We start from the raw sequence: 27731 nt of genomic DNA on the forward strand, positions 1-27731 counted from the left end.
TACTAAGGAAGACTATAATAAGGAGAGTTGACGGCCAGGGAAGACCTTCTTGAGGAAATAACATTTGGGCAGAGATTTGAAAAATAAGTTGATATTAACAAGACAAAATGGGAAGGATAGGCATTCCTTGGGATTAAGCAATATAGCAAGCATGAGGGACTAAAAAGACACTAATATAGCTATAAGGGAAGAAATGAGATAAGTAGGGGACAAGATGGACAGTGTAGGCACGGGCCAGACCATCCAAAACTTTTAGGTCATGTTAGGTGTTTTTTCTGTTCTACTCAAAGATCAATAGAAAATCGTAGTGTCACTCAGCGGGAATGATATAACCAGATTTTGATTTTTAAAACAACCACTCTGGCTAGAGTGTATAGAATGAGGTGGAGGAGGATGAGCTGTTGGTCCGGATAGACTAGTAAAGTAACTATTACTACAATACAAAGAAGAGAAAAGGAATGCTCAACTGGGGCTGTGGAGGTTGAGATGGAGAGAAGTGGACAGATTTTTGGAAATATTTGAGGGATGAAATTCAATAGGGCTTGGTGAAGAACTAAATATGGTATATGATGGAGAGGGAATCTTAGAGATGATGTTTTGGCTTTTGGTTGGCAACAATGAAACAAGCACAATAGAATAGGAATGGATTTAAAGGAAGTATTAAATGTTTGGTTTTGACGTGAGGAATTTGAGAAGCCTTTGAGACATCCAGCAGGAATTGTTTAGGAAGCAGTTGGATGTACAAATCTGGATAAAACTTGGAGATATATATATATATATATATATATATATATATATATATATATATATATTTGTGCACCATCTGTGTAAGAAGGTAATGGAAGGTATGAATGTGCAAAATATTGTCTAAGAGAGCATAGTATAAGAAGAGAAAACCTAGAATATAGCCTTTAAGAAATCTAACTTTTATAAGCCAGGTAGAGAAGGATATGCCTGCCAAAAAGACAAAATAGGAGGCAAGGCAGGAGTACACTGTATCACGAAGTCAAGGGAGGAAGGTGCTTCAAGAGAGCAGACTGGAGGTGGCTAAGGACAGAGAAGAGGGGGAGTTGCTAATCAACATGTATAAAGTTTCAGTGATACAAGGTGAATAAGCTCTAGAGATCCACTGTACAATGTTGTGCCCACAGTTAACAATACTGTAATGTACACTTAAAAATCTGTTGAGAGAATAGATCTCATGTTAAGTGTTGTTACCACAATAAAATAAAAATAACTTTAAAAAGAAGGGAAAAGAGACAAATAATGTTCAGGACCACAGAAATGTCAAGTAAGAGGACAACAGAAAAATATCCTTTGGCCTTAGTTACAAGGAATGCATTGGAAGACTTAGTGAGAGCTGTTTCTATGGATTGACGGAGCTGGAATCCAAATTGAAAAGAGCTGAAAAGTAAAATGGGGAGGCTAGACTAGACCCTCTTTAAAGTCCCTTCCAACTTTAAAATAGTAAATGCTGTGATTTCAGAGCTGGCCAGAGCCTCTTTGTCACAGGTTCCCCTACTCCCCCTACTCCCAGTTAATAAAAAGACTCTGCCATTGAAAGAAATGATTTGCAAGACTGTATTGCTTTAAGCGTCATTACAACCTCAAAGAAACGTGGGACAAATCATTCTCTTCTATGTTTACATATATGTTTTTCTTTTGAAAAGAATCTTGAGCATAAAAAAGTTCTTATATGATTTTTCCATAGCATCAACTGAAGAAATATATTTCCAAGAATTGGTTTTTATTTTTGGGTCAGGTCTGTAGGGATAAAATCAGGTCTAGAGTTTCGATGTAGATGAATTTGGAAGTGAACACATTCAAAGTTGCAGTCCCGGGATGTCTCTCACACTACACTATACTATTTTCCTTTTATATTGAATCACCTTTTCTGGGCTTTGAGAGCTAAAAGAACACATCCAAAGAATTATTTGATTTTGTATGTAAGCAGAATGCTTGGGCACTTGCTGCTTTTCATCTAAAGAGAGGTTCCTATGCTCTCAATGTCTTGGTAGGACAGGAATTTGATAACAGGTCATATAGACCATTGCTACTCAAAGTGGGATCAGTGGACCAGCAGCATCAACCTCAGCTAGGAATTTGTTAGAAATGCAGAATCTAAGGCACCACCTCAGATCTACTAGATCAGAATATGCAGTTTAACAGGATCTTCAGGTGATTCATATTAACATTAAAAGGTGATAAGAATTTGTAATTTTTTTCTCAGAATCTACTTTTTAAAAATACAGAATCCTTTGTTACTCTGCTATGATATTTAATTAATCCAAGGGCAGATTAGTCATTTATGGACTAAAAACTAATCATTTTGTTTTAAAATTAAGGCCTGCAGTAGAGTGCCAAGGTGACTAACAAGATATATTTTACAGGCAAATAGTAGGTTACTCACCCAACTCATGGTAGAACATGTATTTTGCATTTCCCCTAACCAGAAGCTGCTAATTACTTGCATTTCTTTTCCTCTTTTAGTAATAATAATATTTGTAAATTTACTTTGAAATAGCAAGATTACCTGTCATGCTTTTGTATAGGATTTATAAACTTTCACTATTTTCTGTCTCCTTAGCCAGTTTAGAAGAACATCCACACTTTGTTGCATGGCCCTCCCTGGTGATTAACAACTGGAATGGACAGATGAAAACTCAACCCTCAGTCTCACCCTTTCTTTCTCCGTTTCTTACGGAGAAGCCCTACTCTAACCTTTAATCAGGGCAGAAAAAGATTGCTAGTGCCCCCTGCTGGCCTATTATTGTATTTTTCCTCCTCTACAAATTGTCTTAAACAGGAGGATGCCCAAGGATTCTAAGCCACTGAAGAAAGCTCAGCGGAAGGGACTTTCCCTAGTAGAGAGGTAGCGATTCTTTGGGAACAGGCGGCTAAAATCAAACGAAAACACTCAAGGGGCGAGGAAGGCATAAAGGGCTTCTAAATTAAATTATTGATCCTTATGAACCTTTTTCTGCACACGGACTTCTCTATGCCAAGAAAACGTCCCCTCCTTTTCAGCACAGGACTCCTCTTTTGCCTCTAGGTTCCACTGACAAGGAGTGAACTACCCACTCCTCTATTATAATTTCCGTACTCCAGATTCTGTTTTCTGCTTCCCCCAATTTCCCTTTCCCACTCCTTGGCCGTATTCCCTTTTCTGCTTCAAACTCCCATCCCGCCTACCCACGGGCAGACTCGCATTTCTAGGGGTCAGACCCTAATCTCCTTCACCCTCTCCGTCTACCCTGACCTCTGCTCTCCCCTGATCGTCATCGCACTCCTCTTTAGCACCCTTTCGCTGAACAGTAAGACACTCTTTGCTTTGAACATCAGGCTTGTCCCCTCTTGAATGCCTCTTCCCGACCCCCGCCCCAAGCGACTGAAAAAGGAAACATGCGCACTTCAGAGCTAGGAGCTGTCCGAGTGCTGAAATTTATAGGCTGGGTAAGATCACGTCTCCGTCTCTTTCTGTAGCTCTCATTCCAGCACAGGATCTCAGCAATTTTGCCCTCTTTCCCCGTGCCCACTCCAGCGCGCAGAGTCCTTTCTTCTCTCTCATTTACAACTTCTTTTGAGAACATTTTCTAGAGAAAAGAGATTTGCTAAACAGAAAGGACATAAAACAAAAGCCACAGCAACCTGACTTCCAGCATGGCATTGTCACCAGCCCCCTTGGCATGGTGATACGATTAAGGTAGCGGCATTTTTATTATTCAGGAAAAGCAGCCGGGGAATCCATCAGTTCTAAGGCTTTGTCTTTCCTTGGTTAACTGATGGTCCTGAGCCCTGGTTTGACTTGACCATGATGCCTAGGACTGGCACTTTTTGTTTTTTCTCAGCAAACTGTACAAACCCAAATCTCTTTTTGATTTTCAAGGAAACTAGATTCCTGCCAGATTTCGAATCCGGACAATAAATAGATACTTTGTCCTAGCTTCTTTCTGGAATCATTTCGGGGATATTTTCCACAAGCATCACAGAAACAGGAATGAACCGGCAGCTAGTGAACATTTTGACAGCCTTGTTTGCATTTTTCTTAGAGACAAACCACTTCAGGTAGGTGAAACGACTTTGCATGCTGATATTTTCCCCATGAAAACTGTTTGAAAGAGAACGTGTCATACATTTTTATCTATTTTTCTATGCCCTGGACCATATTTTTTTAATTTTATAAAGGAGAGTTAGATTTCTTTTGTTCTTTTAAAAGGCGTAATTATGGTGGGAGGGTGGTAAATTTTCACAAAGGCAAGTTTTATGATCCATAACCTCACTCTATGCATTGCAACACATTTTCACAGGCAACGTGATATTAAGGAAGTCTAATGAGTTGCATGCTCTTTACATTTCTATATAATGATGATTTTTTTTTGCTTTTAAATTCTTTTGAAAGTCATTTAAAATGATTATTAGATGTAATGCTTATCATATAGTGGAAGTGATTGAATTAATTTACAAGGAGCATGCACATTTTATATAAAATAGAAAAGAATCCTAATTCTCAGTCAACTTGAAACTTCTATTGTATTTCAGCAACTAGATGCATACTATGAGCACTACAATTCAGAAAATTTCTTGAAACATCAAAAATATTTAAAACCTCATTTTACCACTATATTCCACTGCTCAGTATATTTGGAAACTGAATGCCTACTAAAATTTAATTAATATGACATCTTTGTATTTATGTATGCATGAGAAATGGACTATGCATAATTAAAGAGTGGGAAATCATTATTTGCATGTGTGCATTTTCTACCTAGTTTATAAATTATCAAATCAGTTGATACTTCAGAATATCAGATGATTACCAGTAACTGAAATAGCCATTCTAATGGCAGAGGTTCTAAGACAGCAGAGAGACAGGAGATGTTCATACAATAAAGTGTAGAACTCTTCATTTAATTTTCACCAAATTTTTATGGTGTTTTTTCACAGAACCAAGAGAAATGAAACATATAGCTACTGTTATGAGTACTGGGAAAACCCACTATGTTCCTTTCAGGTTCACACCTACTATGATTAAGAAAAACTGTAGGCTCGGTTTCATTAGAAGCACCACCATCATCATCATCACCTTCATTACCACCATCACCATCATAATTAAATAATACTTGATTAATCAGATGAATCTACATATGGGAATGTGAGTATTTTTAGACGATCATATCAATTTTTAACTCCTACCAAATGTTTAAATCCTCTTTGCACTTAATACTTTGCATTTAATACTACTTTGAAAAACTGGCAAAAATGTGGTATTTTCTCAGGGATATAATTGACAAGATTATTTGTTAAACTATTAAAAACGAAGCTTGTAAAATATTATGTTTTAGGAAAGAAACAGTCAACCACTATGTATTGTGAAAGAATTCATTTCACTACAAACCAAATAGGGTCTTTTTATAAGCCCTTTAAGGAAAATGAAAATATGAGAGATTTTCCAATCAACACTTAGTGTTTTTGAAAATGCAGAAGACAAATGATTTAGAAGTTCTTTTTCATGAATACTTTACTGGAGAGTCAACAATTTAAATGTTAACATATAAATAACATCTGATAAAATAATAGAAGTACAGACACACTTATTGTTGACCTATTTTAAAATGAAGTTAAATTTCCAAGTGAAGCTTTTCTTCTAGATAATACATTGAAAATTATTAATAGTTGATAGCTAGAACAGAATCTAGCAGGTGAGAAAATCAGCAATGGAATAGTTTACTGTTTACTTTGTTCTGTCCATCTTATATATTTATAATAAAAAGTAGAAGACTTGTATTAAGGGTTAAATTGCTGGAAGAATTGCTTGATAGTCATCGGGGAATGATTTCAAGACAATCACATTTTAGAAATTATCATCTTCATTTCTCTGATGAGTCTAGAAAGAAATAGCTTTAACTATATGTCCATAAAATCTACAATATAAGCTATGCATGTTGTATCATCTTAAACATCTTTATGGCTATAGTTTGGACATCTGGGAGATATGACTCAGGATTTCTAACTCTCATCATTTAAAGTTAACTTTAGAGAACATACAAATTCAGAAGCTGACCAAAAAGTTTGTAATTTTCTTTTTCTTCTTACATATTATATATATTAACAAAACATGATGTCAAACATTCTGTGAGCCTTAGTTCACAGGCAATGAGAGTGGAATTGTTGCTAATAAAGTTAATTGTGTGTTTAGGACGGCTTTCTGCAAAGACCATGACTCCAGGTCTGGAAAACAACCTTCGCAGACCCTATCGCCTTCAGATTTCTTGGACAAATTAATGGGAAGGACATCAGGATATGATGCAAGAATCAGGCCAAATTTTAAAGGTAGGTTTCATTTAAATTTATGTTAAGCCTGTGGGAAATCTAGATGTTTGTATAATCTTAAATAAGTTTTAAGGGCTTTTTATTATAAAATAGAAACATGTATAGTATTCATTTCATTTTGGCATTCTTTTGAGCTAGCCAATTTAGTAGTTTAAATTTTATATATTGTTTGCCACTTTTGAAAACTTTCCTCATTTGTGTTCTATTCCACAAAGAAAATTAATGTCAGAGATTATTGCTACATTCCCTATTTTATCTTAAGTGGGAGTGTGAATGGGAATGAATACAAGAGCAAATGATGGATTTGGCTTATATGAGTCTCTTCCAAAATTCATATAAGAGTCAATGATTATTCAAAATTTTGGTTTTCATTTTGAATACCTACTCCCAAAGTGAAGTTTGAATCTCAATATAAAACATGCCATTTTATAGACTTTCAGACCGCTCTCATTTTTCAACGTTGTGACAAGAGGCTCTAATTAAATACATCAGAAATTTTTAGTTTCCTTTTTATTAACCATTTTAAATGTTTATCTAAAATTAACAAAGATCATAGCACTCTAACGTGCACATGTCAAAGATGGTGGATACTTTCTTTGTTCAATTAGAAAGAAACCAAAAAGTTTGATGTTCTTGTTTGTTTAACATTATAAAAATGTAACTAATCACCTGCAGAAATGAATTTTTATCTTTTTGGTTTATTTTTATTCTAAATAAGAACAAATTATTAATAAATGAATTATTTTTGATGTTTTAATTTTTAAATATATATTTTAAATGACAATTGTATTTTATCTTATAATTAACATAATGCATTGTTGAGTGTTTATAATATTTTTTTTGTTTATAATATTTTTAAAAGAATTCTATAATATTCTAGATATTATGTTGTAATTCCATTGCTTTGATTTTGCTTATTAGCAATTAAATTGGATTGCTTTCCTTGAGTTTTGTTTAATTTTTATTTTTGGCAAGTATGAGCATGAAAACTAAATTCTAAATTCATTTCTTCTTTAAATGCTATACCTCTGAATATACCCAGCTAAGGGCACATTTTATAAAGAGCTATGTCATCATTTTGACAAAACAAATATTTCTGATTTGTAGAGTATTTCCAAAAGAAACAATAGAACTAAATTCAAAGCTCGATTTTCCTGAAATCAATTTTCATGCTCATCCCATTTCATACTAATTTTGTGGTCATTGCTTTGGAAGGCAATATTTGAAATAAAATCCTATGAGTAACAAGCTGAGAATGAGCTTTCAATGGGACTGTTCATTCCTACATTTATTCACTTAGTCAATAACTTCTGAGTCTGAACTATATGGGAAATACCAACTACTGCATGCACTGAAAAGTTGAGAGATGAAACAGGTTTGGGTGCTACCGTCAAAAATTTTAGCAGGGAGAATAGACATTACATGAATAGTTATAAATTATAATAATATATGTTATGAGACAGAAATAGTTAAGTAGTAGTTAAGTAAGATTAGGAAGTACAGATAAAATGCTACAGGATTCCAACAAATGAAGAGATGATTTCCTATTAGGCTATTCGTGCAAAGTTTCATAGAGAAGGCCAAGATATGGAAAATCATTTCAAGTTTATGAGGGTCTTGTTTGATAGCAGCTGTTACTCATTATTTTCTAGAAGTAACTTTTCAAAAGGGGAGAAAAGTACAGAGAATAATAAAACAAACACCCATCTTGCCATTGCTCCTTTAAATGACCAGATAGAATGAGCAATCATTTTCACACAGCTTTTTTTCTGGTTCTCCTGGGGATGTCACCCTGTGGAAATGACATTTCTCATGATTCAGGATAAATAAATGGAGAGAATATCAAGTATGGGAAAGCATGGCCATGTTTTTGAGATCTTTCCATTGCCTGAAGACCTAAGTACAGGATGTTTTAAAGACTTATAAAAGGGAAATGGGGTAAATATCATTTAAGACTCTAACATTAATGGACTTTACTGAGTTTTGTCTCCCATTCCCTTTAACTCTCCACCCCAATGAACCCTGATCCTCTTTCATAGATTTTACTTACATGAAACCATTTATATCAGATTAATTACTTAACAGCTCCCACAATTCTCTTTATTCAGAGAATCTTGGCTCTTCCTAGATGTAAAACATTCCTTCAATATTTTAGAGTAAAATAATTTTCACTCCTTGGTGTTCCCATGAAACTTCGTATGTCTAATATGGTTCTTTTGCGTATTATGTTTTATCAACCCACCCCATACTGCATCAGAGAGTGCACACACACACACACAATATAGGGAAAAGAAGTCATCTTGTTCTCCGGAATGAGGAAATAAGGACCGAGAAAGAGAGGAAAATATAGATCAGTTATGAAGATTAGTGCTTCCAATTAGTTGTAGTAGATGTTGAGGGTAGGAACTTTTGGGGTACTAACCAGTGGTCACAGTGGCTAGCAAAGATGATCTTAGCTGAGCTGAGGAGAAATAAATAAAAGAAAGAAAGAATAGAGAACTTGTAACAGTGAGGAAGTTAGGAAGAACACTATAGTACTTACTGTAACTTACTATAGTCAATTAGCAATGTACCAATGAGAAATTTTATATAGTAGGTAGAAATGAAGGGTGATTAGGAAATGTGACTGTATCCAGAATAGTGGCAGGCACCCTGTAAATGCTAAAACACAATTTGGCTATGATAACAATAAATATGATGATGATGATGATGATGACGTTTAAAAAATAGTAATTAATAAGAAGACAGAAGGGCAAGATGGCTATGCAAATAAAAGCAAGAGTGAAATATGGGCCGTTGAGGTAAACAGAATGGCTTTTCTAGATGTCTTATTAAATATTAGCTCGTCTCTGTTTTCCTTGCTGCCATACATTGGCAAGGGAAAAGGAAATGCATATGCATAATTTTTCTTATTGGAAGGAATCTTTCCTGCATACTTTCAAGTCAGTAAAATATTTCATTTCTATTCCATATCCCTGATGGGCTCTGAAAGATGTCATAATGGGCACATATACAAGAAGGAAAATGGATGTAAGCTAGAAAAGGGGACCAGAAATGAATCAGACTTAGGCTTTGTAATTGAGAGCCATTCTTAGAAACTATAGGGAAAAAATAGCTTTTCTGATGTGCTGAAGCACAAGTATATAAACAAAGTCATGAATCAGAGTTGCCAATTGCATTCCATCTATAAGATCCATAGAGAGCTGGGTCAGATCTTGTCAAAACATAAATTTTCAAAATGTTCAGTTCAGATGAAAACACAAGCTATGTCCATTCACAATTACCTGGTTCTAAAACCATGGTAAATATTGATTCTATGTCAACATAGGGGCCACTTTCCCCACTTGGGTGATTTGTCTCATTGTCAGCTGATTTATCATAGTGTTACTCCATCATCCTATCAGATACTCCTTTGTCAGTGTTATTGTATCTTGAGAATGCCACTTTAAACGTTAAGCTTTCAAGGAGGCCAAGTAAAATGCTCAAACCTGGGCAAAATGCATTAGCTCTGATTCTGTCTCTTTGAAACAAAGCCTTTATCTATTTTAATGAAATTTTCTTTGAAAATAAAATTAACTTAGAGTTATATCCCAAGTTTCAACCCAATGTGAATAAATACACTCCACTATAGCATTCATTTTGGAATAGGATCTGGAATAGATAATGCCAGGAGATAATTATTCACTCCACTTCTTTGTGCATGCCATGCACACTAATTTTTTTCTATGTCTGGAGACCTAAATTTGAAAGTGTGATGTGTGACATTAAAACCTACATTTGCATGCAATATGGTTTCCTTCATTTTCTAAGGAGTTATCAGCTCAAGAGGTGTTTCAGATACAAGTAGAAATAGATCCACTTTCCAAAAAACTAGAGGTTCAGTTTTCTCCCTTTGGAAATTCTATTTATTGTCTGTAGCCAAGTGGAACTCAAGCTCAAATGTTGTGCTTGCCAATCCCTGTAGGGGGTGGCTTGAGCACAAATGTCCAGCAGGGACATTTGGAAGGGTGATTCTCTCAGTTAGTGATAATGCAGCCCCAGCATGGTCATTTCTTTGATCACTCTGGTAGATGCAAGCATCAGATGTTACTATAGATTCTGAGAAAAAGAATAGAATGTTTGCAAGTATCAGAAGTATCTGACTTGAGTGCAGGAAGTTGCAGAAAGAGTGCGGCCATTTTAGAACAAGACAATAGGAGATAAAAGGGGAAAAAGAATTATTGAGATGAAAGGCTGGAGGTAACAAAGGGAAATTCATATATCACAGTTTTGTTCAGAAATGATGTTGATGAAGATTTTTGTACATCTGAAATCCATTGGCTGTGTCACCATTCAGCTTTTCTGTGCTGTATGGACATCAACCAATACATTTGTATATACTAGGCTGCTACTGTGGGCCTACAAGGTGCTTGTCTGGGATTTGAGGTGACATCAGGAAAGAGATATCTACAATATTCTAATAGATTCTGGCAAAATATATGTTTTCCACTTCATTGGTGAGAGAATAGTATGGTGGAAAGAGTGCTAGATTTGGATTTGGAAGACGCATGTTCATGTCCTTTTTGAGAAACGGTATCTTCACCTCTCCATGCCTTAGGTTTTCTTCTGCCTTTGCCTATCTCATTTGAGGTCATGCATCTGAATGGTTTGTTTTTAACTATTAAGTTTATTGCAAATAATTTGAATTATTAGTCTCTATTACTAGTCCCTCATTTCTCTTTTGTAACTGACACTAATGATATATTATCAAAGCTAACCCTTTATGATAGTGGGGCCTTATAGTTGCTTGATTTTTTTGAATGGTAAAAAAAGCAAGTCAGAGAAGTCCTAGTATTTTAGAGTCCTATTACACTAATCAGGACAGGGATGCCATGTGTCTCAGCTGGTTCTCCTTTTATTCAATTGGTGGGAAGATTTCCAACCTGAAAGAGCTATTTCATATTCCTAAACATGAAACAAAGAAGGAGCCATTTGTGGGAAGGAATTATATTTATCCATTCAAATCCTGTCCCTGACTATTTTCTTGAACTCATTTTTAAATAAGCCAAGTAAAAGAAAGAACCAATTTTACTTAGTCCTAGAAAGAAGGACCTTAAATTTAAATGAAGATATATGACTGTCATTTCTTATGTATTTTCTTGTCCGGTTACTGCACTTGCAAGGGTCACTGCACAACCGTGCAGAATTGATTTCTTATTTTAGAATAAGCATTTTGAAGAGGACATTTGGTCTCTACAACATGGCACGTTAAGAGCAATAGAAGTTGAAGCCTATAATTTAGTTTTTGAGACTGTATTACATTGCTCCTTGATTGAGTCTGTATAACTTCATATCCTTAATTTTCATCATTGAAAGAGCCTAAACATTTTTTCTTTTATTAATGATTTTATTTATTTATTCATGAGAGGCACAGAGACAGGCAGAGACATAGGCAGAGGGAGAAGCAGGCTCCCTGCAGGGAGCCCAATGCAGGACTCGATCCTAGGACCCCGGAGATCACAACCCGAGCCAAAGGCAGACACTCAACCACTGAGCCACCCAGGTGTCCCAAGCCTAAACATTTTACCCTAAATTCTATAGTGCTTGCTTGTCCATCCTGAAGGACAACTCAGTCCATTTTACTGATAATCTGAGACTTCATTAGAAAAAATAACAGTATTGATATAAGGGTATCTTGGTATTTAATGACTGGACATTATAATGTGTCCAGTTAGGGCTATCAGGCTTAGAGTGAGAAAAAAAATCAGCATTAGTTCGTTCTTGGTGGTGTTGAAATAGTTTTCTTGGAGTGTTGGATCAGACATGTTTGAAATCGGGTCTTAAATATGGAAATATAGTTGATCAAGTCTCATAGCAATAAGGTCTTTGGAAGCATTCTGAGTTCTCTTTGGAGTTAACACTTATGAGGCTGTCCTGACTGTGGCATGTAGCATTTGCTAATTGACTTCTTTCTTGAGAGGATTACTTTGGACACTTGTGACTGATTGCAGACATTTTTCGCCATGTGAAATGCACTAAAGGAAGGACCTGCACAAAAGGAATAGGTCCCTAAGTGGTATTCTTAAGTGAGCAGGAGATTTAAAAATAAAGCCACTGGGCTACCCTCTTGGAGTCTAGTCTGGCTAGCCAATCAATTGTGGTCATGGGGCAAGTACAAGAGGAAAGCTGGATGCTGTCTCAGACTCCTGCCCTAGCTTGTGTACTTGTCATTCCCTTATGAACATGGGTATACCAAATGGTTTCTCTGTTTTCTTAACACATTTATCCAAGAGGGCAAAAGAAAATCCTGGATCAAGTCAAAATATAAAAAGTCAAGAGGCATTTATCACAAATGTGACTGCCTAAGTTTTGTTTTCGATTTCTTCTTTTTTTTCCTGATGGGAGAGGGGCCATATTTTCTTGAGGAAAAAAAAAGCTAACCTGCCCATGCATTTTCAAAGTAATAGAATACATTTGTGGCAAGGAAGCATATATGTGGACACAAAAAATTACATGTAATGGTTTTACATCTTTATATTGGAGTCTAAGCACACAATTCATTTGTTCATTCCTCTAATAAATAGTAATTACTATGTGCAAGTGCCACGTTACTTGCTAAGTATACAGTGGTAAACAAAAATCTAAGCTTGTAAATGTCAGTTCTCATCTCACTAAAAACTGGAATATAATTTGTAAATTAAATGCTGTATCATCCAGGACTTTTGCAGGAAAGAAATAGCACACTCCAACAGGGTGCGAGAGGGTTTGGAAAACCAGTCCCAAAAGGAGAGTGTAGTATTTCAGGACTATCAACAATAGACTTGAAGAGGCAAGGGAGGGAGTGGTTACCAGATGGTAGAGAATGTGGCCATATAGACAAGACACCTAATGACATCTGTAGAACAATGTCATCCATCTGTGCTGTCCTAGCAGGGAGACAGCTAGAGAATAAATATTCTGAGCTCACTTTCCTCCTGTATTCCATTTTCTTGTGGGAGTCTCCCATTGGCCAAATCCAACTAGAAGTCAGAGGGCAAGGAGCTCAAAGATGCAAACCCAAAAGGTCAGCTTCCCAAGGTACATAGAATAACAGAAAAGAGAGTTTCTCAGGGCGGGGTAGGGGTAGGGGATGGAAGATGATCAACACAGAGCCAATGTATGAGCAGAGTCATCCCTCAACTTTCAGGTGGTGGAGCAGACATCTCCAAAGCTGATCATCAGTAAGCCTCCTTTATCAATCTTGGGAAAGAAGGGAAGTAAGAGAGGGATATTGTTTGGATATATTATCCCAATAGTAAATGACACCTCCAAAGACAGAGAAGAGAAAGGAAGGTAATGTGAGGTCATAGTTGTGTCTCCTAAACAGACAATTGAAAGAGCACAACCAATGGACTGGTATGTGTGCGTGCGTGCGTGCGTGTGTGTGTGTGTGTGAGAGAGAGAGAGAGAGACAGAGAGAGACAGAGACAGAGAGACAGAGAGAGAGGGTGAAAGAGAGCTTTCTATGTAGTATATGAAAATAATTAATATGGTTTCCTGTCTATCTAATATGGTTATATGTTTGCCAATACTGTATTGTTGCCCTTGCCCCATGGAAATCCCCTCCATGCTCCTGATGCTGGGATATGTTCTGGGCTTAGCTTTGAGCACAAGACTTAACACCAAGCCTCTTTGGGGCAGCATTTCTGAGACACATCCTTTCCCTCTGTGCTCTTCTGTTCTACATAGAGCTGTAGAGAGTTAGAAGAAGAAAATATTGGGTGGAGGTTAGAAGAGCATGAAGATCAGGAGCAGAGTAATGTGCATTTCAAGGAAATGGCAAGGCTGAAGGAACAGTTGCTTGTTTTCTACTCCTTGCCTGGTTTGATTACTGCACCTGAAATATAGCTACTTATCACCACTATTTTGCTACTTTAGGAAAACCTCAGAACCACTTTACCACATAATTTTTCTTTCATTTTTAAAACCCAAGTGTATATAGAAGATAATATAATCTATCTTTTTCTGATTTATTTACATTTAAATACCTCACATGTTGATTTCTAAGAACCACTTCATATCTAACAAGGCAGTTGAGATTTCTTTTATCAGGCTTTCTCCTAGAAAAAGCATTCTTTGCCCAAAAAATGTATTCAGAAAACAAGGGGTCTATTTATTTAGCTTTAAACCTCAATGTCTCTGAAAAGTGAACGATACACACATTTGGCAAACCACACTGTAGCAACTTGTTAGATGATGTGATTCAGGATAATTTATAAATACATTGTGCAACGCTCACAATGGAATTCTTATAGTCTACTTTTTCCTTTGAATTAATTCTGTTTTTAGTACTTCAGCATTGTATAGAATATATGAAGGCAAAGGACTTAGGATTTACTACTAAACCAAATGAGCAACCAACCACATGTCTTTCTCAAGCCATGCTTTTCAGAACACCTGCTCCAGAGCCACCTGAGAGTCATATTAAAAAGGTGCATAGCCAGGTACCTGAGTGGCTCAGTGGTTAGGCATCTGCCTTCAGCTCAGGTCATGATCCCGGATTCCTGGGGTCAAGTCCCACATCAGGTTCCCCATGGGAGCCTGCTTCTCCACCTGCCTATGTTTCTGCCTCTCTCTGTGTGTCTCGAATGAATGAATGAATGAATGAATGAATAATCTTTTTAAAAAAGGCACATACCTAGGCCCCACACTTCTCTAGCACTACCTCTCCAGAATTGCTGAATGATGAGATCTTAAAATATTCACTTGAACAAAGTCATAACTCCTTGCAGCTTAAGCACTACAGGACCAGAAAGATAAAATTTTGCCCCTGTATCTGAAGGATAAAAATACTTCCTTGTAGTATTTTTCCCAAGGTACTCTGTGCCAGGAATTGCCTTACCAAAAAAACGGGGGTGGAGGGAATACCAGAGGAGATAAAAAAATCTAAACTGAGACTCATGAGGCCTGGTTTTAACTCCAATTCTGTCAGCTATAACCTGGAACTTGCCACCTAACCTTTCTAGGAATCATTTTTGTCATTTTGTCATCTCCAAAAATAAAGGATTTCGGCCAATATGTCTATGTCTCTTCCAACTTTGTCTCTGGTCTTTATATTCTAAATTAAAATTCTGGGATATGTACTTTTATAAATTATTAACTCACCACAGAAGAGCTTGGGTACATCCAATTTTCCTAGGGAATTGGTCTTTCCTCTGAGAAATACTAATTCTGTCTAAATTTTTTTGCACTTGCCCATATCTTCTTTCAACTCCCAATATTTCAAGGATAATCATTATTCTATGGGAAGACTCTGGAAACTTACAAGAGGATTACTGAGGAAATCAGTCATTTATAATTTTGTCTTGCTTTTGGTTTGGAGGTAGCAAATTCTTGTATAGAGGCTGCTTCGGGGAAAAGTAGCTGCCACATTTCTTTAGTTCAGCATCTGGCCAAAGATGTTTTTCAAAACATTAGTCCTATGAAATGTTCTCAGATAAAAGATTTAAAATGTAAAAATGTAAAATAAGAATAGGAAATTCTACAAAACATTCTCTGAGAGAGTTCCAATATTCATTAGCATATTACAAGTTTAGAGGAAACCTGCAGTAAAAATACACAAATATTTCTAAAACCTTTTTTTTTTTTTTTTTACATAGGGGCTTATCCTATACTTATTTGATCAAGGATTTTTTAAATGAGTAACACTCTGGGGTACTGGTGTTTCATGGAATACACTTTGGAAAATGTGGCTTTGGTAAATCCATAAATCTAAATGATATTTTTGCCCTGAATATAGATGATGATGATGATGATGATGATGATGATGACGGGAAACCTATGATGCTCTGCTAGAAAGTTAATATCCATAAGAGTAAGAAGGCCCCTGCATTCAGTAAATGTGGCTTTCATTTTGATACATGGTCAACATTAGTATTCTGATGCCACAAGAGAATTACTCAAGTTAAAATATTATTGGAGGCTATTTATCTCCAGTTTCATTTACATGAATAAATGAGCAAACAGTGGCATTTTGAAAAAACAAACATTGAAGACAAAAGAAAAGACATTAGTCAATACAGCAAAATACTTTGATCTGGTAATCATCTTCTGTTTTAGTCCTCATGATTCTTGAATGCTGAATGACATACACATTTCAACAAGTGACCTTTAACCTTGAACTAAAGACATTTCTTCTGCAGGATATGACAAAGATTCATGCCCATATGAAGAATTTCCTTTTGGATTGCCATCTTCTCTTTCAGGCAGTTTTCCAAGATGGATAAATCTTATAGTTGTACAATTTCCATCCAACTGTTTGTTTAGAATTTTTCCCCATCATTTTCTTGAAATGAAATTCTTCAGATTTGAATCCATACTAAAAAAAACCCCTCACTTTTAAAAAATTGAAACTATGCAATAATTACCTAAATAAATTGTGTAGATTTATGATCAAGGTCTTCATTTATTAGCATTAAAAATATTCTAAGTTGGCCTTATCAAAATCAATCATGTTTCATATTTACATGTGTAAATTCCCAGGAAAAACTTTTGAAAATTGTTTTCAATAAAGATGGATGCAGAAAGAAATGTCTTTGAAATAGTCACTAAATGTCTTGGGAAAAGATATTATCTCTTTATTACTAGTTCTTCCCCCATGCTTTCTCTGAGAGAGTCTGTCAAATAACCAAATATGATTTTTTTCTTCCTATTTCTTACTCCAGGATCTTAGGAAAATAGAACAAAGTAGGGGGTGGGAAATATTACAGCTACCTTAGATTTAATCAAAACAGCTCCTGATCCATGTCATTTATTTCATACAGTAAAGATACATTGATGATGCAGCCACTACACATTCTGTATGAGACTAGTCCTTTATTTGAAACATTTCTTCAAACTATCCACAGTGATGGCATTAGCATTGCTGACATTCCACTGTACAACCCACAGAAAATGCAATACCATTTTTTAAGCTTTTCTAGTGATTAAGGTTTGGCAGTCTTAGATATATGGCACCTTGGAGAGGAGTTGAGTGAAGATTAACGAAGTTATTTAGCCTACACACAGTTTGCTTATTCTGTCTTTAAAGTTTGTTTTATGTAGCCTGGGTGCCTGACTCAAGTTCCTTGCTATCATTTGCTTCTGATGTCACTGTTGCTTCTCCATTTCTAGGAGGCAGACAGTGGCATTAGATATAAAGGGACAAGGAGATGGCTTTGCTGAATCCTTCAGTTACAGAAGCCAGAGAATATGAACAAGAAGATGGCATTTTCGGGGATCCCTGGGTGGCTCAGTGGTTTAGCACCAGCCTTTGGCCCATGGTATGATCCTGGAGGTCCCAGGATCGAGTCCCACGTCAGACTCCCTGCATGGAGCCTGTTTCTCTCTCTGCCTCTCTCTCTCTCTCTCTCTCTCTCTCTCTCTCTCATAAATAAATAAATAAAACCCTTAAAAAAAAAAGGAAGATAACATTTTCTCCAGGAGTCTGAGATTTGCTTTCGAAAAGAAGTATATAGTATCTTCTCAAAATGTAAAAATTTAAGAAAAGATCATGCCTCTTTGAAAGGAAATGTCACATACACCCAGTGCCAGGTCTTGTAAATAGAAAAACTGGCACGGAAATTTTCATTTTTTAGAAGGGTTTTTGATAGATAAAATGCCACTCTGCTTCTTCTAAAATTTGAGATCATGGCTTGTTAGCAAAAAAGTTGCTATACACTCTTCAGTATTTATTTTCTCTAGAATATCCCTATTCCATTTTCTGGAGTTAGTGACCACTCCGTGACCAGCAGCATACTCGACCTAATCCTTACTGAATTAATCCTATATTAGCAGGCCTATTTTTTTCCAGCTCTCCAAAAATAGGAGGAATTACCCACAGTCTGGGATATGTGTTCCTTTTATTTCCCCCCCAAGAACCTACCTACATTTCCAATATTCACATTTGTTTATTGGACACGTATGCCTCATTAAGCTCATCCTTTATTCAAATCTTCTGAACAAATATTCCCACTTAAAACCCAGCAGGTGGTTTCCTGTTCCAAAGATCTCCTGATGCCAAACAAGTTTATAAAATGCTGGGCTCTCAGAAAAGTGTATGAATTTGTGACTTGGGGCAAATATCCTAAAGCCCATTAAAAAAAGGATTTCCTCAGCAAGAGAACACAGCTATCTCAAGGAAAAATTCCACATTTCTACTTGTCAAACAGACTCTGCAAATAGCATAATTACACGCACATTTTTTATTTCCTGCCTACTTTTGAAACCAGGTTTGCATAGGGCCCCTGGGTGAAGAGTCTTCTAAGCACTCACTCACCCCAACTGAGTTCATTTAAGAGGTGTCAATGTACAGTTAACAGCAATATAGTTTGAGTGAAGGAATCTCTGTGGAGCTCAGTGGAAGTGGATTGACATGTGAAGCTTCCATGATTGGCTATGAGTCCTCCACCATGGGACCTTTCTCATTCCTCTATACACTTAAAGAACATAATTATTATATAAGAATCCGGAACCAGGTGCCAACAATATGTGCCATAATAAACCATGCCTATATAAAGTCTCAAGTGAGCAGGTATTCTCAGTGTCTAACTTTTCATATAAATGTCAGGATAAATTATCTGCTTCAGTGATAGAGCAAAAACAATTGAGGGTACTAACAAAAAGTGTCCATCAGTGGCATCATGAAATATGCCATATAAATTGCAAAATGACACCTTTGAAAAAAGTTATTTACTGCTGAGGGGTGATGTGGCAGGTGCAAAGAAGGCAAAGAAATAGAGAATGGATAATAAATAGATTCTAAAGGCAAGCTAAGATCAGAAATAAACTCCTATACTTTTTTTAGAAAATTCATAGTGCAGCTGCTGTGGGGTGCCTGATTGGCTACATCTTTATCTGAATGCACAGGAAAAGCAAGCTGAGCTGTCACCCAAGAGAGTGCAGAGCTCAAAATACTAGTATCCTCGATGTTCTAGGCCTCTCATGACTCTTGAAATTCTCCTGGGACTTATCACTTCCTTATCCACCTGCACATGGCTTATAAAGATCTTCATGGTTAGCTTTTTTTTAAAGATTTTATTTATTCATGAGAGACACAGAGACAGAGGCAGAGGGAGAGGCAGGCTCTCTACAGGGAGCCTGATGTGGAACTTGATCCCAGGACCCCAGGATCACACCCTGAGCCAAAGGCAGACACTCAACCACTGAGCCACCCAGGCATCCCCATGGTTAGATTTTTGACTACAACTATCTGAGTTAGATTTCTGAGAAGCAGACCCTGTGTGCAAGTCATTTATTAAGGATAAGTGAGGAGAGACATATAAGAGAGTGATAAAATCAGAAAAGAATGAGGGGAAATCCAGTATGGATGTGATCTCAGGCAAAGTCCAACAGAGGGCAGGTTCAACCTATCCCCAGAATTTCAGGGGAAATTCTTCATCGTAAGCTGTACCCCAGGGTTTTCTTGACTGGAAGCAAGAAAGCTGGCTTCTCACAATCCCCTCTGTCAGTTACTGAGTAAAGACTGCCCTTAGGGTGTATTAAGTGGGGAGGAGAGTAAATTTCCCAGATGCTTCTATCTCTTTTCATGTGGGTAAAGTGATCTCCGGTAGCCCCAGGACAGTCTTCTGCGAAAGGCCACATGTTCTGGGTACTGGAAGCAAAAGCACACTAAGATAAAAGGCACAAAATGATAAATGGGATCCGAGGAGCCCGGGTGGAGAATCAATATTGTCCATTTCAACATGACCATTCCACATTTCTAGTCATGCCCTCCCACTTTGTTCTAGCCCCAATGCCCTGTTTCTCGTTCATCAAACCTTTTATCTCTGGTGCTTTGTACTTTCATTTACCTTCACTGTGCCTGCCTTTCCGGCAGCCTAAAGCCTACTCATCCTACAGACCTCAGCATCATTTCCTTTAGAAAGCCTCTCCTCAACTACTAAGTCCATCCTGCCCTTCATGTTCAGTCTATAGTCTCTGTTGTGATTGGCTGCTTCCCTGTCTCTTTCCCTCCTAGACTCGTTAAAGGAGGCCAGAGATTGGACTTATCTCATTCTCCACTGTACCTCCAACATCTGACAGTAGGTCAGGCCGATAAACATTTATCAAATGAACAGAATAAACTTACAATACCAATATTTATCCCTATAATCTGTTCTAAAACAAAGTTGGATGTGAACAACTGAACTAAAATAATAAATTATTATCTGGTAATATTCATGATTCTTTTAAAATGCATGAAGTTTTCCCCCATATGTTATCTCATTTGACTCCTTATGCATTTCTCAGAATGGAAAACAATTGGAATTTTTTTTTTACCATTCTTGTTATCTAGGGGGAAGAAGAAGTTATTTTGCTGTCAGGCAGGACTTAGATCAGCACTACCTTTCCAGATACATAAAACCTAGGATAGAATAGAATGTAGGTCATCATTTAAAGCATGAAGATAAAGACAATCTACAATACTTCATTGAATGTATTTTTTAAAAGATTTATTTATTTGAGAGAGAGAGAGAGAGAAAGAGAAGGTGCTCATGCATTGAATGTATTTTTTAACATAACTGCCCTCCTTTCTTTTACAGGGTGAGTCTAATTTATCTTTGCAGTCCTGGGTTTTTAAGCATTTACTGTCTTTGTAGGAGCTTAATAAATGTTTACTGTTAAGTGAGTGGATTCATTCACATATAGATACATATCAAGCATTTATTGTGCATATGGCACTGTGCTAGGCATCAAGTAGAGGAGAATTAAAAGGAGAACTGCTAATTTACCAGCATTCTTACCTCCAACTTTTCTATCCCACCTCCTTCTACTTTACCACTATTCCAGGGCCAACATCCCATATATAAAAAGCTTTATTTTCCATGGCCAGTTCTGAACTGGGATCTATGGTAGCATCAAATGTACCCAGATAAGACCCAACTTTCCTACTCAGTGCCTCCAGTGTTTAGTAAATAAAACCAATGTACCCAAATGGTACTCATTGTGAATACTGGATATAACTGAATTACCAGTAAGTTCCAACTGCTAAAATAATATCAGAGTCCTTCGGGGTTATAGCCCTTAACTCTTTCCAACCAGTGAGTATGTAGTTGATTCCCCTTTAAAATTTTCCTTTTGAGCCTTATCTTCCAGCATCATCAAGAATCAAAGAGTAGTTTTCAAGGTGTGGGATTCTCCCAGATTATGAGGCAATGAACAAAAATTTTCACAAAGCCTAGGAAGCCCAACTAAGGTACCTACTACTGATGATGATCTTTATATTTCTTTAGAGAGTCCTTTATATGCGAAAGGTCAGTCTACGGAGGACAAAATAAAGTAGCTCTAGGCTTCATAAAAGAGATGATGTTTGAATTGGGTCTTGAGAGATGAGTAGGTATTCAATGAATGAAAAAGGGAATTTCAGAAAGGGAACTCTAGATGTTTGGAAAGAAAATGGCTAGCTTGGGAGATAACAAAAGATGTGTATACCTAGAGGAAATAAAAGGAGGGGAGTCATAGATGAGGCTAGAGAATGAAGTTAGGGACAGAGTATTAAGGGGATTATTAAGATTGAAATTTAATCATAGGTAACAGGAAGGCAATTGAGGTTTTTTTAAATGGAGAAGGTGCATATCTAAGAAGATAATTCAAGATATCTTTCTTTTTTTTAAATTTATTTATGATAGTCACACAGAGAGAAAGAGAGAGAGAGGCAGAGACACAGGCAGAGGGAGAAGCAGGCTCCATGCACCGGGAGCCCGACGTGGGATTCGATCCCGGGTCTCCAGGATCGCGCCCTGGGCCAAAGGCAGGCGCCAAACTGCTGCGCCACCCAGGGATCCCCTCAAGATATCTTTCAAATGATATACTAGAAAGTGGAGGAATCAGGATGCCATGACAATCACTCACAAGAGGGAAATAGTGAAGCTTTTGGTTTAGGCAGTGACAATGGGATTAGAAAGCAGAAGCCAGATTAAAAAAATAAATTGAAGGCCAAATTGCACTAGACAAGATATGGTGGGTCCAAGAGAAAGAGTAGTGTTTGACTCACGGTTCCAGGTTAGGCAATTAAGCAGATTGTGATTTTGTTTACCCAAAGAGGAGACATAAGAGGAAGAAGATGCTGAGGGAGGAAGATAATAAGAGTTCAGCTTTGGGCATGTTTTTGAGATAACTGTTACACATCCACACAGAGATATATAACCTGTAGTTAAAAATGTTAATTTGAAGCCAAGAAGCAATTTCAAGGCTAGAAATGTAAGAATGGGAGTCATGAGAATGTGACAGGATCAACTAAGACCATTTGGTGCTGAGGTGTAGAAAGAATAGAGAAGAGGACTAAGGATGAGACTTCCAGGCACAGGAACATTGAGGGAGTGGGGGGAAGAGAAGGACTCAACAAAGAATATTGACAAAGAGTTGTCAGAAAATCTGGAAAGGAACTGGAAAAGATGGAGTCACCGAGGTTAAAGGAAGAGAAAGTTTTGTGAATGAGGAAGTCATCCATGCCAAGTCTAACAGGAATGTTGAATAGAAAGAGGAAAGGAAACAGACCATTGGATTTTGTCAGTGGGACATTTTTGACTTTACCAGGAGCAAAATTTCTCCAGGATAGGGAGACAAAAGCTTAGGTTGTATCTGGTTGTAGAGTGAGTGAGATTTCAGAAAATGGAGAAAAGAGAGTGTTGTAGACTTTTCATTTAAAAGATTAACACCAAGGAGGAAAAGGGAGATCAGATATTAGCTTACAGAGTTTGAGAGCAGGGAGGCTTTTGTTTTTTTGTTTTGTTTTGTTTTGTTTTTATATTAAGATGAAAAGAATGCATGTGTGAAATAACGGAAAGGTAGATTGAAAGAACAAGAGACATAGAAGATAACTGATGAAGCAGAATTCTGGAAAGGACAGAAAGAAGCCATGGTGTGAGAATAGATGGAGGGGTCACCCTTGCACTCAAGGAGAAATATCCCTTCCTTACTCCAATAGTGAGTTTTACAGGTAGAGAGGAAGGTAGTCAGGGTAAGTTCACATCCAATGGCCTCTATTTTCTTGGTGAAGCAGTCATCTCCCACAAAGGAGTCACTGCCCCTGGCATGGGCTGCTCCTGAGTATAGTCAACATTAAGCTGCAAAAGAGCACCAGACTCTTGATGTTTTGTTTTTTGTTTTTGTTTTGTTGTGTTTTGCTTTTAGAGAAAGAGAATAATGGGGAGGGGCCAAGGGAGAGGGGGAGAGAGAGAATCCCAAGACATGTGGTTCAATCTCATCACACTGAGGTCATGACCTGAGCTGAAATCAAGCAAGAGTCAGACACTTAACCAACTGAGCCACCCAGGTGCCTCATGATGATCTGTCTCGATGGTCCTCCCAGATATTCAGGGAGCTTTTGTAAAATTGAAATACATAATAAAAACAGAGTTTTCTACTAAAAATTCACTTATCAATAGGCTTATATAGTAGGGAGATTTTTATTTTTATTTTTTTAATTTATTTATGATAGTCACAGAGAGAGAGAGAGAGAGAGAGAGAGAGGCAGAGACACAGGCAGAGGGAGAAGCAGGCTCCATGCACCGGGAGCCCGACGTGGGATTCGATCCTGGGTCTCCAGGATCGCGCCCTGGGCCAAAGGCAGGTGCTAAACCGTTGCACCACCCAGGGATCCCAGATTTTTAAAATATACTTTAAACATAAGACCCAGAAGATGAAGCCAGAAGGTATTGTGTGCAATATTCAGACAAAAGATGAAGGAAGAAAAGGGGCTCAGTGTCCACTCTTTATTCCTTGTTGCATCTATCCATGTATTTCACACCATTTTCATTGTAGGTGCCCAGAAAGAATTAATAATAATAATAATATTAGTTTACGTTACTCGGGTCCTTACCATGTGTCAAGCATTCTTCTAAGCATTTTGCATATTCAGTCATTTAGTCCTTCCAATACCCTTTAGGGAAGTACATATCTGTTATTATTATCCCTGTTTCACAGATAAGGAAACTGAGAAAAAAAAAAAGAGCACAGTGGTTGCTTATAGTCATATGGCTAGTAAGAGTGCAGAGCTAACTTTAGGTCCCAGGTAGTATGGCATGGGTCTATCCTATCACCATTATTAGTAGGATAGTAAAGGCCTAAAGATTTGTGCTGTTGTACACCAAGTTCATGAGTCAGACCTGCATCCCTTAATTACAGAGCCAGGCTGAGGGCTGTGAGTCTGGAGGCCTGCAAGAGGCTTTGAAGCATTTTGCTCAGAGTCTGTTTATTATTCAGCTTTGCATCTTTTGATTCAAGCACATTATTAATCCTTCATAAATATTTGATGAATGATTAAATGAATGAGCAAAGCTGATTTCTCTCCAATCACCCAACAGCTTTCTGCTTGGAATATACTGGAACTACTTTGTGGATTGTGGGGGTGGAGAGGCAGTTAGTGGCAGAAGAAAGGACAAGAGATAGAGTGACTACTTCTTCACAGGTTACACATTCTGTGATTTTGTCTCTGACTAGTGGCATTTTGTAGTCATTTTTTTACATCTTCCTTCAGAACAAATTCATGATGTATTTAAATATATCCCAGAAAAATGCTGACTATGGTATACCAAAAGCATCTGGCATTTTCTCTAGTCTGATAGCCTCCTCCCTAGTGCAGTTTACTATCTGGGTTCTGGAAATGTTTTCCTTTAATAGTCTCAATCATTTGGACATAGTGGGGACAAATGCTAAGTCTGAGACCTGAAGTCTGCAATTTGATTCTCTTTATGATAACTTTCTAACACAAATGAAGAGCCTCAGTTTGCAAAGATTAACAGGGGTGGGAAGATTTTAAGTGCCGCTTTCTGGGATAGTGTTCTTTAAGAACCAAGGACACTGCTCTCTGAAACAATGTATGTGGTCTTTTCATAAGCAGAAGCAGCCATGGCTGCTTATGTACAAAGTCAAGTTTACTTTATAGCAAGGTCAATATTAATCACAAAGTATTCGGGAGAAAGACTTACGGATGGGCCTGGCTTATAGGTACTTTGGGAACTTACTGAAAGCAGTACCAGGACAGCAAGTGTCCTTTAGAAACATGTCATCTTGATGAACAAGTGAAATAATACACAAAAAACAAGTCTGAGCAACACAAGTCAATTCCTCTGTATATGAACATGCAGCTATGTAGGGAATTATGCCATGGACACTAGAAGTTCTGAGTAGGGGAGTTGATGATGGCTCAAGTATAAAGAAGAGGTGGAATGTGAACCACAGGTGGAGCTTACAGAGATAATGTGTGCCTCATGATATGGCAGGTAACATGTTACATGTGTTGCATGCAGGATATCACTTATTTCCTACAAAATTGAGAAGTACTACCATTACCAATTCCCTTTTTCCAGATCTAGAAACTAATGTTCAGAATCCTTGCAGCTGGCACAGCTGGGAGAGGCAGAGCGGCCCGTCAGATTCAAGCTATCTAGTGCTAGAGCTCACACACTTACCCACTGCACTGTTCCTTATGGTAGTGGAGGCAGGTGACCAGTGTCTGTGTTTGCAAATGAACAGTGCATCTGACTGTAAGGGCACCTTGGGGTCATCCCAAAAAGAACACTCTCTTAGGAAGATTCCTGTTTTTTAACTTGAGGGACTTTCTACCTCCATTACCTGAGAGTTTGGGAATGGGGCCACTTCTCATCAAAGGATTCTTTTCTACACACTGCTCTGTTCTGTTTGGCGCAACACGCAAAATTAGAGTCTATTAAAGGCTTCAACAAATCTTGTCTCTAGTGTGAAAAGATTAGGAGTATGAACCTCACTGTATTTCTTTAGCAAAGCATCCAGATTCTCATGTCTTCCAATTATAACCTTCTCCAGGTCCCAAAGTGATGTTCCCGTTTATTGTCATGAGCTCACAGGAAGTGATGATGTCTAATGGGAGAACGTTCTCCACTTCAAATGTGAACTCAATTGTGGTGAGGGAGGCTACTTAGCTTCTTCATTCTTGGAGGGACAGCTCTGCTCAGCTGCTTAGTATCAGAGATCCTATCACAATGAGATGGAGGTGGAAATATAGGATATTAAAATCCAGATGTAGGACAGTTTCTCCACAACTTAAAAAAATCTCCAACAATGCCAATTTTGGAGGACTTTGAATTTAGGGAAGGATATGTAATAAAAAGAGCAATAATGTAGGTTCGACTTTCGACTGCTGCTTATGCTTTGGCTAATAATATATACTTTTTTTTTTTTATAAAATAGAGCCCCATCTTCCCGCTCCTCCATATAAAGAAATACAACCACCTTCTTACAAAGAATCCTTTTCCTTCTCTCCCTTTCTCCTTTCCCATGCACGATTCATCACTTCTGCTACATTCCCTTAAAATCTTAGTCTTATTATCACATTATATTACAGTTTTAGTCTAATTTATGTCTTTGTGCCATGACAGATTGTGAGTGTATTGAGTGCAAGGACTGAGTACATTCTGGCATTCCCAGCACCTTATAGGCACCACTGTCAGTGCCCAGACAATATCCCCAATCCCTTATCATTTCAATGCACCATCTGACTTCCAAATGCCAACACTTGTATTTCCTTGCTCCAGGGCTTTCTCTGACCCAAGCCACTTTGCCTGCCCCTGTGGCTGACCAGAAGGGAAGATGAATTAATGCCCCTGAGAATACTCTCATTCAATGACTGATGGGAGTCAATGTACAATACCCCAGCACCTTCTTCCCCTGGGTAGCATAGCTCAGAGGAGTGTGCCTTCCAGAGTTGCGCACAGGATAAAGCTTCATTTGTGCTCAAAGAGTAATGGATTTGCTTAACTACTTTTTCTTAGCTTCCTTCCCCACTTCCCAACTAACATATTATTCACCTCTTTAATAAACTACTTTCACCTCAGTCCTTGACTTAAGTGTAACCTAAACTAAGTAAACACCTGATATACAGAAGTCCAATAAATGTCCTTTTAATTAAACTGAATTACAAAGATGCACAGTGCAGTATGAGATAAGAGACATGGAAGCACCATACTACATAAGTGCTAGGGACCTATTAGTCAAATTTGAGCACACGTAAACACAACAAACATCACAATTTCAGGATTTCCCTCTGCAGTAGTGAAGTGTCTGTCCTAGTTGTTAGTAGAGAAGAGTGCATGTCAGGAACTCTGGCTTCTATTTTTAGATCTCTTGCTGACATAGAAAACCTCTGTTTCCTAACAGTACAATGGTGACCTTCCTACCCTCAGAGAAATGGTGCAGAATGCCCAAAGAGAAAACAGTCCCTTATTTGTGGAAGCCACAGAAGAACAGAGGAGGGAAATGAGAACTTAGGTACTGTATATTGGCAGACATGGTGCTCTAAGATCTCTTTTGGCAGCAAAACAGCAAGGGCTGGGTTACCCAGCAGTGCAATGGCCTTGAACAGAATTTAGGTCTCCAAGCTTCCAAGCCTGGTTCTGAGTCTAACACTTCTAAAGGGTAGTCATTTC

General features: G+C 37.6%; 2 protein-coding genes across 5 annotated transcripts in view; one reads left to right on the top strand and one right to left on the bottom strand.

Annotated features, from left to right (window-relative positions):
- The window catches only part of FANCB (FA complementation group B), a 462529-nt gene that overhangs the window by 165240 nt on the left and 269558 nt on the right, over positions 1-27731 (bottom strand). The window lies entirely within an intron of this gene.
- Positions 3430-27731, top strand: part of GLRA2 (glycine receptor alpha 2) — a 178018-nt gene continuing 153716 nt past the window's right edge. Inside the window, exons 1-3 of one of the 4 annotated variants that reach the window (XM_049107042.1) lie at positions 3430-4065; positions 4945-5152; positions 6197-6330. In XM_049107042.1, coding sequence (XP_048962999.1) covers positions 5133-5152; positions 6197-6330 — 154 coding nt within the window. In that variant the 5' untranslated portion in view covers positions 3430-4065; positions 4945-5132. The remainder of the gene's footprint in view (positions 4066-4944; positions 5153-6196; positions 6331-27731) is intronic. The other 3 variants (XM_035711330.2, XM_025436970.3, XM_035711328.2) reach the window with 3 other exon arrangements.

This window comes from Canis lupus, chromosome X (assembly GCF_003254725.2).
Source record: "Canis lupus dingo isolate Sandy chromosome X, ASM325472v2, whole genome shotgun sequence".
NCBI classification, from domain to species: Eukaryota; Metazoa; Chordata; class Mammalia; order Carnivora; family Canidae; genus Canis; species Canis lupus.